Here is an 11,125-nt window from a genome sequence, read left to right on the forward strand (position 1 = left end):
GTTCGAAAGAGCATTGAGAATGTGTCCTTTACACATAACTTATCTTTATTTCTCTTCTTTTGTTTAGTCTTGACTTCATCGGTGTCATTATCGGTCGGATAAGGAATTGGTTGAAGATTTAGATTAAGCACATAGAAGAACTTCAAAGTAGTCAACATGAACTTCATCTTATCTTGCTAATGGAAAAAATTCGTTCCATCAAAATTATCTAAACGAATAAAATCTTGATTCAATAATTTGGTGATATTTATGGCCTCCACGGTGAATTTATATAAACTCACAAAATATCATTTTTAGATTGTTGATGAAAATACTATAGAAATAAATAACAAACGCAAGATGAAAAACACTATAGGAAATATATTTAGGCTTGAAACATATATAAACACTTTTCTAAAATTACATAATTTCTCATTGCTAATATATATATATATATATATATATATATATATATATATATATATATATATATATATATATATATATATATATATATATATATATATATATATATATATATATATATATATATAATCTTCTCATTTTTAGATTGTTGTTGACGACAAACCTCGTACTCCTTTTGTTTCTCCTTAATTAGTTTTATTTTTGGAAAAAGAAAATAAGAAACATGAAGTGTTTTCTCTACGACGCAGCCACAGTCAGATTGAGAACTATCCTAAGAAGCAAGAAGGCTGAAGAAAATTCATGTTCATCCATGACTTACCCATTCTATACATTGACAATGCACCCATCAATCAAATTCCTTTTTTTTTTTTTTTTTTTGCCTAACTTTCATAACTATCGTTGATGATGTCCAAAATTATGAATCTTTACTAAATTTGGAGAGAAAGTTTGGTTCTAGTTTTTTATGTAAATGTAGTGTCATTCCTCATGAGGGTTAGCCAAGTCAAAAAAACACTTTCCCCTAGTATTACACTACTCTTTGGATGGATGAGCAAAGATAGATATCTAGCAGAATTTGCTTGACATCTTTTTGAAACTATATATTTAATGTATAATTAAAAACACATGAGGGAGGATCAATCACGTGATAAAAAAAAAATACTGTATTACCGAAACCGAATATGAGATATATCAGCTGTACAATAACATATAATATCTAGATAAATTAATAAAGTCATGAAAGGATAAAAAGAATAATCAGAACGTATAATTTATCTTAGTTTAAAGAGTTTGAGATTATATCTATTTGATCAACTTTTTTGGGTCACAATTTAAAATTTTAAATCAAAATAAATTTATTCCAGCTACTTGACTGAAATGCCCCTATTATCTGGGGATCCGTTTAGCTCAAGTTCCCCTGTAGCCATTACCATGCCCTGTTTACTTCTACCCGGCAGCCCTTACCAAGCCCAATATAGGCTGTGCGTCCGGCCCGTTGTAATAGCTTAAAGACGGACGGGCCTCTGCGTGTCACCCGTGGAGCTGGCGCTACAAGAACAGCGCGATTTCCCCCATCCGATTCTGCCGTCGTCCGACGCCGAAGCCCTACTTCGCCGTCCGCCGTCCACCGTTAACCTCTGCCTCCACTGCCCTAGGAAGCGGAGGTAGAGCGGTGACGCTTGTCGAATACGCCCTCATCGATCCATGGCTTTTGTATCGTAGGGTTTAGAGAAGCTTGCGAGCAGAAGTCGATCCTCGTGTGGGTTTGTAATCAAAGGTTTCCCTTATAACCCGACCATCGATCCCCAACTTTATTGATATGTTCCTCATCCAAGGTTTCATCTAGAGGGTCTTTTCCAGTTGGGAGCAGCAATGGCGGACTTCCAGACCTCTACCCATCGGTCGAGGTGGATCTTTTCACCTCAGGAATTGGTATATGCAGTCGTTCTGTTGTTTCTCCGTTTCATCAATGCCTAAGTCTGGTAGTTATCGGAGATTTCGAAAAAGTCACGATCTTTGGGATCAAAGTAGCTTCTTTATCGGAAATTGTTCTTGTCTAGAAACCTGTTCTTATGTTTGCTGGGCTTTGCGAGTCCATATGATTCTGATCCCTTTTATTTGATATTATCATAAAATATTTTCCGTCGTAATAAATGCTTAATATTTTGCTCTTCTTACAGTTGGAGAAGCGTGAGGCTGCTAACCAAAGAGCCACTAAGTCGCTCGAACAGGTGTTTTCAGTAAAGCTGGCGCTTTTTTGCCCCTTCCTATTGGTGCACTAGTAATAGCTTTGTCAATCGTATATTTGCTACTCACGTGCCCCAATTAAACTTTATACAACTCCTAAGTAGCTGTTATGTTTAGAATCTTGCTTATTTTGGTGGACGTTATCATCATTCTTTTCCCTTCGCTGCTTAAAAGTTTTGCACTTCTTTATCTGCTTTGTGATAACCTTTTAAATATGCTTATCAATACTGGTCTAGATTACCTAATCTTTCATGTAGTTTGGAGTGACACGGTTGGAAGTTCATCTTGATGGGTCAGTCTCATATGCTGAACCTATACTTGACCAGAAAGATAATGGTAACATCTTGCAAATCTCTACTTTTGCTTTGGTATATGTCTCCTTTATCTACTTTTTCATTGTATGGCCATTTATGATGGATTTTTATAACATTGGCAATCTTGCGTCATATTCTCTCAGCTGAGCGCTCACTTCCCAAGCCTCTTAACTGTGAAGAGGAACAACATATGCGTATTTTCTATGAGCAAAAAATCCAAGAAGTTTGTCTAGCATTCAAATTTCCACACAAGATTCAGGTAAATTTATTTATTTATTTCTGTACTCATGGTAGAATAGCTGATCTCATGCAAATTGTGCTTTTACCATGCAGGCAACAGCAATTATGTACTTTAAAAGATTCTATTTGCAGTGGTCTGTAATGGAGCATCACCCAAAACATATAATGTAAGAATATAAGTTACAATGTTGGTTTATTCATAGCTTATATAATTTTTCTGAATATAGCTACTTTTAAGGCTAGGTTGTTAATTTTGGACTGCTTCTGCACTTCGAGAAAAAAGAAAAAAAAAGTATACTTCATGTTGGAACACTTTATACCTAAGAATTCCAGTTGAGGTTTTGATACCTTTTTAAATAATCACTTCCTTAGGTTTATCTTCCTTGGTTGTTTAAGCTTTCATTAAGGTGAGTTCATAATGTGTTCTAAATGTATAATCAAGGTTTCTTTTTTCTTGTGCAAACAATAGGCTAACTTGCATATATGCTTCCTGCAAAGTAGAAGAAAATCATGTATCAGCTGAGGAACTTGGGAAAGGAATTCAACAGGATCATCAGATTATTCTCAATAATGAGATGGTTGTTTATCAGGTGCATATCTATTTCAAATTTATATTCCAGATACTTTATTATGTTTGTCTTGTTTCTTCATATTGCCTTTCTCTGATGTCGACCAATTTCAGAGTCTTGGTTTTGATTTAATTGTATATGCTCCGTATCGGTCAGTTGAAGGTTTCATTGAGGACATGCAGGTGAAATTTCCTGTTTCTGTTAATGCATTTACAGAACATGTTTTTGTGTGAAAAAGAGTTTCCGCTTGGGCATTTTAGATTGTTTGCCTTCTTGCTTGATTATGCTTTGATTTTAATGCAAAATTTTGCAGCACCTGCTATGATGATTATCAATGACTAACTCTTTGTCTTGATTGTGAAGGAGTTTTGTCATGCAAGGGATGAAGAGCAGGAGAAGTTCAAGGTACATCCTTCTGCTGTTAACTAATATCAAGCTTGGTACTATTAGTGCTGGGTTCTATTGCATGACATATGTCAAAAAAATTTATCATTTTCATCATTATTTTGTTTATAGACTATTTTCATACCCATTGCTATGTGCTGAATTTCCAACACTGTATTGGAGAATAGATATGGTGCAACAATTTACAATTATAGACATCTATAAACAACATTATCAAGAAGGGTTTATACTATCAATTGCTGTTGGAGAATATCATGGAACCATTAGCCATCTCCTACTTGATTGTAGCTTCAAGTAACATAGCTCCATTCAAGGACTGTCTTACCGCCTGAAACAGTATGAAATGGCTGGTACATACTGGTCTGCGTTTGGACCGATATGTGGCCCACTCCCGTTTCGGGCAGTTCAGTCCAACTCAAGGAAAAAATAAAAAAGAAAACCTAAAATAATGATGGGGCTTGTCCAACCCAACATTAAAAAAAAAAACTAAAATAACAACTAGGGTTCGCACAAGCCCCTCTTCTTGCGACTCTACCATCGTTGTTGTTGTTGCCATTCAATGTCGTATCAGCCTTCTTTTCGTGACACTACAATCGCCACCGCTGTCATTCAATGTCACATGATTCTTCTTCTCATTGTTGTCATCGTATCGTGATGCCACTGCCATCGCCATTCCCATGATTCTTCTATCTCTCCAGGTGTACTTACACCTGTTCTCCTCTTCTTTCTTCTTTCACCTCCATCGCTTCCTTTTCTTCCTCCTCTTATTCCTTCTTCCTTCTCCTCTACTGCTTCTTTCTTCTTCTTCCTCTGCCACCATTTCCTCTTCTTCTTCCTCTTCCTCCACTGTCTCTCCTTCCTTCCTTTCTCCTTTCTTCCTCCACCCACCCTTCCTCTTCTTTTTTGTCTCTCTCCAAAATGCTGGTATGGACCAGTGTATTGACACGTGGTACACCAGTATTGATCAGTATGTACTAGTCTGATAGATCACCGAAATAGGTTCAGTACCCGAAACAGTTATCTTTGGCTCCATTACAGAGACTGTAAAATACATTGTGACCTTAAATTTACACTGCATACCAGAAGAAACAATGTCATTTTGGAACAGTATCAGGATCTTCTTCCAATGGTGCATTTGCAGATATCAGAGCAAGAAAATCTTTTGGCAGAAACAACTCTTCCATTATAGATACTGCAAGAAATGCAAAAACTTTTCAGTGATGGAAGTCTTTTTCTATGCTAAATGCTCATGACCTAGACCTGCTAAAGAATCTTCTTTCTAAAAGAATGTCCTCTCAGCCTTTCCCTATTTATGACTCTCCCCGACTTGTTTGTACCCATAATTGCCCTTCCCTTAATTATAAAATCTTACACATTCTCTACATTTTTCTTAATGAGATAGTGCATTGGTCACAGCCCACTGCTATTTCTAGTATAAAAAAGCAGCATCACTGTATCATAATTGTACATGTTAACCCACTTATTGCATTAAATTAGTCATACATCTGAATCCTTTCCCCTGAAGACCTACCCAGAGTTTTACTGGTACTAAATTTGGACATATTTCACATATGCCACTTTGTATTTCCCTTTTCTTTTGGTTCAGTGAGACTAATGTCAAAGGTTTTCTAACAGAACTACAAGTCAGGTTCGAACAATAATTTAGCAAATTATGTGAAACTTTCAGTCCATTTTGGCTGTAGTTTTCAGTTAATTGTAAGAAAAGCTTAATTTGAGGATTTTGTTTGACTTTTTCAACTATCTGGTTCCTGTAAGGTGATTGTATAACAACAGAAGTATATTGTTAGTGTCAAGGAAAAATTATTGGTAAAAGGATGTAATAATGTTGCTTAAGCATATTTGTCTGCATGGATAGATGTGCGTGCAAGTCCAGTTTTTGTGAAGCTTGATTAAATTAGATTGTTAAAGCATACATTGTTAGTAGTTATCTTGTTTTGATAGTAAAAAATGTATCAATCATATAGCATCTGAGTGCTTGTAAGTAAGACTTGCATGCCTTTGCTTTTAAGATTTTCACTAATTCCCTCCAATTGCATTTCAAGAACTTCCTGCAAACTGCTAATGCAGAGGTAGACCGGATAATGCTGACTGATGCACCTCTTCTCTATCCTCCTGGGCAGGTGATATGCTTATTCCAACTCCAATTTCATGCAAGGTTATTATTATTTTTCTTAATTTCAAGTGAAGCATCAATGGCTTCCTTTTTAAAAAAAGTTTTGCCAATCTTTGTTATAATGGCTTTTTTTTCGGAGTGTCATGTCAGACGACATTATACCTAAGAAACTGGGCTATGAAACTCCACATTTCTAGCATCTGGCATGCTCCTTGTTATTCCTTTCTTGGCTATATGGACATGTTCCCAGACTGTTTTGTGCTGAACCTGATATGGTCCATGTGATTCTTGATTGGAGAGACATCATGCTAGTATGAAGGATCCTATAGTTGAAATGCTTGACTCTGTGCTTAATCCTTTTGTGATTGAATTATGATTAATTAGATATTAATGAGATATTATTTCTATTGAGACATCCGATTAGTTAGTACATTATTATACAAGTGATAGGTTAGGTTTGAGACCACGTGTGAGCCTCAAGTATACCATTTAATATAATGAAATTTTTCATAAAAAAGGATTAATGAGATATTAAAATATTTTACTATCATAGTCTTCACAAATACCTGTTGGCCACGTGTAACCAAATATGTTGTAATTCTAAAATGTTTGATTCTCATTCATTTTAAATTGTAAGCATCTTTCCCCAAATCTACATTGATGTATTATGAGGTCTTCTAAAGAACCTTTTTGCTGCTTTTCAGTTGTCACTGGCTTCCTTGCATAGGGCAAATGAGGTGCACGGAGTACTCGATTTTGAAAGGTACTTGAATATTTCTGTGAATTTTTCTCTTATTTTGGCAAGCGAGAATTTTTTTTACTTTTGGTTCCAGGTTATGACATATGCCATGTTCAATTAATATTGCAGATATTTGAATATCCTACTGTCTCGACAGCACTCTGCGTACTCTACTTCTCAGCTATTTGAATCTTTGAAGTCCATTGATACATTGGTAATTGTCATCAAAGTTGAGAAGTTTTATCATTCTTGGTGGTGTTTTGGTTGCCAAAGTACCAGTGGAAGTTAACTGCAATGCCATAGCAATTATACTTGTTTTTTGATGAATTACTTTTCTGCATGATTCTGGACCTGATTGTTTTGATGCATAATTTTGTGCAACTTATTCATTCTTCTTTCTAGGTTAAAATTTTATCAGATCTGCAGATACCAGTGCAAATTGAGTTATCAATATCTTGTCTTTAGCACTGGTTCTTAGGACACTGTCACTACTTAACATAATGGTTTTTCATGTCTAATTCCGAGCACATACAACTCTGTTCTGAAACAAGTTTGTATGAGAACTGCCTTCTGAGAAGCTGATTTAATTAATTTTCTGCTAATGTCCCTCAAAAGGTAAGGGGACATAAAGTTTACATATAAATGAGTGAAGCTGATAAATTTACAAAATTGTTAAAAGCGTGACTTATTTTTTATATGGTGCATGAATCTTTAAGATGATAGCTGACACAAAAGTCACTCAATCATGGGACCTTCAACAGTTCTACATATCTGATGCTTGCAGTTGTGGGTCTTCAATATACTAGTAGGTAGTATCATCATTCACACAAGGACTGCCTGTAGTCTGATGGTGTTACAGCAAATGAAAAGCAAGGAGCAGATTGATTATACATTGTAGGAATAAATTTTGTGATCATGAGAAGAAACTTAGCACATAATTTGATATGTTCTTAGTATTTTGGGTATGTCTTTAAATATTAGCATCTATCGCTCTAGAAAATTGAGGTTTAAATAGATCTCATCTTTCTTGAGTAAGGATTAATTGGCTCATGTTTAAGAAGGAATTCCTTTAGGACTAAATACCAAAAGTCTCACTGATTTGTTCCTATAATTGAAGCTGTCATTCTTCTAGGATTGTGGATTTGGCATATGCTGTCGAAAGCTCAGGTTTAATTTATTAAATTCTTTAGAGTTCTTTCTCCATATTTTGATGGTAAGTGTCCACAATGTATATCTTAGTTATTCATAATATAGAATTTGAGTTTCCTTAATAGTAAAACTGTTGGCCTGTGTCCCTTACCAGTTTTGGTAGCTTCATGATACTGTCTCTTTTTGTTGGTTAGAATAGTTTGACTTCTAGTTTTTTTTTTTATCCATGACTTCCTTCATGTAAAGCCACCTGAGCTGTTGGTTTTTTATTCTATTACCTTAACAAAACAGTTGAATCAATTCTCTTAATCAACTTGTTTCAACCTCCCATTAGCAGCAGTTACTTTCCCTGGTGCATACTTGATCTCTGTAATTCATTTTCTAGTTCTTGTAGGATATACATAAAGAGGCCTTCATCATAGAATTTTAAAACTTAAAACATAGTATTTATTTTATTATCATCTCTCTCTTAGGAAACCAGTGTCAGCCTGGCAGTGGTAGGCTATTGAAACTCATCACTATTCAAATCCAGTGTCCTCACTGAAGCATGTCGAGACTTTCGTCTCCTTTGCTAGCATAGAAAATGACAGTAAATTGACCATACATGTTGGAGCTTTGTAAGATTGCCATCACCAAGGATAGGCTTAAAACATTCGGCCTTGCTAATAACATTGCTAAAATTATGGAAAGTTTTGCTATTGATACCGAATGAATTCTCTCCTAGATTAGTGGAAATCTTGCTGTTGGCTCAGTGGGTTCTGTTTCTGATCTGTCAACAACTTCTTGCAGGTAGGTAAACTTAACATACCGACAGCGAAGGACATGAGGCACATTGATCGGAAACTGAAAAGCTGCTGGGATCCAAGCTCTCAAGACGAGTACGCCCTCTATTATGCCATCTACTGTGATGCTTCTCGTGGATTTTTCATTATCTTACTGTTCTTGTTCTTATATGGGCATATTCTGCAGAAACAAGAAGCGTGAGAAAAGATCGAAGCACAAATCAAAAAGAACAGCAAGCGAGATGCAAGGAGCACATGCATAAATGTACATCCCATACAATTATCTAGAGTCAGAGTCCACAGGAAAACTTCATTATTTTGATCTTTCCTAATTCTTCTTCTTCTTCTACTCTTTTCTCAATTTTTTTGACGTTTGCAGGTAGCAAGTTCTGCACTCCAGTGGAGGATGTGCACAATATTGCATCCAACATCCTCAGTTATTATGAACCATGGTCCCTACCTCTGTTTGGTGCAATTTTTTGTGGGCCATTTTCGCATATCAATTGTGATTGATTATTGAGTCATTGTTTTGGTTCAAGTACTTGAGGTGTTGAGTCATTTTGTGGGCACGTATTTTATCGAGCCAGATGGAACCATTTTCTCTTACATCACATCTGTTTCTCAGGTTCATTCGACTTTGGCCAATTTGAGGGAAAAAAAACTTTTGGCCTTGTTATGTGTGGCTCTCTTTTTTCCTTTCTGAAATTGACACCTTGCAAAGCTTGGAAATAGCAGCATGTTGGCCATTATAATAAACTATAAAGGCTAAATATTTCTAACATTGGTTGACATTAGTATATTTGAGTTTCAAAAAATAAATCATAATATATTTACAATAAATTTTCATATCTTAGCATCGTAATGAGTTTTCTTGAGGGTGGTTTTTTTTTTTCTTTTTCTTTTTTCTATTACACAAGGCTTGATACGTATTTCGAAATCAGAGAACAATTAGCGGAGAAAAGGATTTTTTTAAGGTTAGATGCATGAAGCTCGCTCGCTAAACATTTTATTCCATTCCAACAAACGGAGATGCATGTATGTATGGTTGTGCAAATATCAATTCTTTGAGGATATTATTGCTAAAAAAATTGATTGCTAAATGTATGATTTGAACAATGTTAAGCCAATCATATGATATGCTTCCTTCCGCATCCAATATCGTTTATCATAAAATTTTGAACTTCAATTCCGTTTTTATCACTTGTAAAAAAAAAAAAAATTATATGGCATACTTCGATCGGAGGCAGCAATGGACTCTCAACTGCTATGACGATCGAGTACTCTCAGATCCTGCGGCTTTGGCAGCCGTCGTCGTCGTCGAACACCAACACATGGTCCACCCACTCTGCGTCAACAAACTCCGACGATGCTTCCTTGTCGCTGAATTTGCGGCTTTGGCCATCGTTGAGCACCAACACATCGTCCACTGATTCCGTGCCAATAAACGCGGATGACGCTTTCTTGTCGGTAAAGATGGTCATGTCTGCAACCAGGACAAGCCGGCGACCGGCGAGAAACGTCACGGCGACAGCGGCGGCCTGAGCCGCGAAGGAGCAGATCTCCTGGGCCCAGAGCTCCACGTCGCCGGGGAGGTGGTGGGCGAGCACGTGGGTCACCTGCTGAGGGCCGAACACGGGGTGGACGAGGTGGGCGAGAGGCAGGACGATGTCGGCCGCGTCGAACGCCTCCACGAGCCCCGGGCCTCGGAAGGAGCCATCGATCTTGGAGATGCGGAGCTCGACGCGCGCGAGGGGATGCTGCGTTGCCGCTTCTTGGACTGCGAGAGGAGCAAAAACTTGGAGATGAACTGCGGTGTTGCCGTGCGAGCGCTGCATCTTCATGGCTTCCTTCGACTTCTTCCGCAACGGAGAGAGAGGAGGAGGACGAGGAAAGGATGAACGAGAGAAAGGGAGCGCAGGAGGAGAAGTCGAAGACTAAGAGAGAGAGAGAGAGACGAGGGAGGCGATGGGAGATGATATAGAAACGGAAGGGAAACAAACACCGGGCGAGTCGTAATCCAAGGAGGTATAGGATTCGATTACGGTTGGGACATAGAGTGGAATCTATCTAGTATCCTAATCCCAAACCGACTCGGATACTACTTCTTTTTCTATACTGACTCAGCTCAAGTTGACATCGGAATCTAATTTTGAGCCCATATATTTATGAGACAATCCATTAAAACAAAAAAGAAATCATTCGACGGACGGACAGACAGTCCAATTTTCACAGTTCAAATACCCAAATAAACTAGTGTCGTTATTTCTGCATCAAATTAATGGTAACTTTGGTGCAACCTCCAACATGGATGGAACTGCCACATATGAGACATCAACAGATTAGTTATTTATTTATTTATTCCATTCCTCAATATGACGAGAACACCTTATCAATCTGACCCTTCAAATTAAAACAGATTAGCCACTATACTTGCTTCTACACAATCTTCTACCGGCATCTTCAAATTTTATTTATTGGATTGAATCAATGTCACGTGGAGGAGGAGGGCGAGTCTCCGTATGATATTTATTCTAAAACTAAATTGTATCATAATTATATCTTAAATAAATAGATCCGGTGATGTACCACCAGATTCTTTTATTAAAAAAGATTTTTATCTCAAGATTCTGAATTCGGATATT

At 37.0% G+C, this 11,125-nt stretch overlaps 1 protein-coding gene across 4 annotated transcripts; it reads left to right on the plus strand.

Annotated features, from left to right (window-relative positions):
* Nucleotides 1–1,412: 1,412 nt before the first annotated feature.
* On the plus strand, nt 1,413–9,159 carry LOC103998401 (cyclin-H1-1). Of its 4 annotated transcripts, none has more exons than XM_018831146.2 (15): nt 1,413–1,681; nt 1,751–1,836; nt 2,085–2,135; nt 2,409–2,487; nt 2,609–2,724; nt 2,799–2,872; nt 3,175–3,295; nt 3,388–3,456; nt 3,638–3,679; nt 5,743–5,820; nt 6,518–6,576; nt 6,682–6,766; nt 8,491–8,579; nt 8,671–8,748; nt 8,863–9,159. In XM_018831146.2, exons 2-14 carry the CDS (start codon nt 1,777–1,779, stop codon nt 8,744–8,746), a joined length of 999 nt encoding a protein of 332 aa, XP_018686691.2. In that variant the 5' UTR covers nt 1,413–1,681; nt 1,751–1,776; the 3' UTR covers nt 8,747–8,748; nt 8,863–9,159. The 4 variants fall into 4 exon arrangements, with proteins under 4 accessions (XP_018686691.2, XP_064982140.1, XP_009418140.2 ...); XM_065126068.1 differs by having other exon boundaries at nt 1,413–1,667; XM_009419865.3 differs by having other exon boundaries at nt 1,413–1,667; nt 1,765–1,836.
* The last annotated feature ends 1,966 nt before the right edge of the window (nt 9,160–11,125 follow it).

Source organism: Musa acuminata, chromosome BXJ2-9 (genome assembly GCF_036884655.1).
Source record: "Musa acuminata AAA Group cultivar baxijiao chromosome BXJ2-9, Cavendish_Baxijiao_AAA, whole genome shotgun sequence".
In the NCBI taxonomy this organism is placed as follows: domain Eukaryota; kingdom Viridiplantae; phylum Streptophyta; class Magnoliopsida; order Zingiberales; family Musaceae; genus Musa; species Musa acuminata.

Excerpts from the sequence above, each read along its gene's own strand:
- LOC103998401 (XM_018831146.2), top strand. The coding sequence starts at position 1,777 with ATGGCGGACTTCCAGACCTCTACCCATCGGTCGAGGTGGATCTTTTCA. Across the intron at positions 2,488-2,608 it reads ACTTGACCAGAAAGATAATG|CTGAGCGCTCACTTCCCAAG; the intron begins GTAACATCTTGC and ends ATATTCTCTCAG. Across the intron at positions 3,296-3,387 it reads ATGAGATGGTTGTTTATCAG|AGTCTTGGTTTTGATTTAAT; the intron begins GTGCATATCTAT and ends GACCAATTTCAG.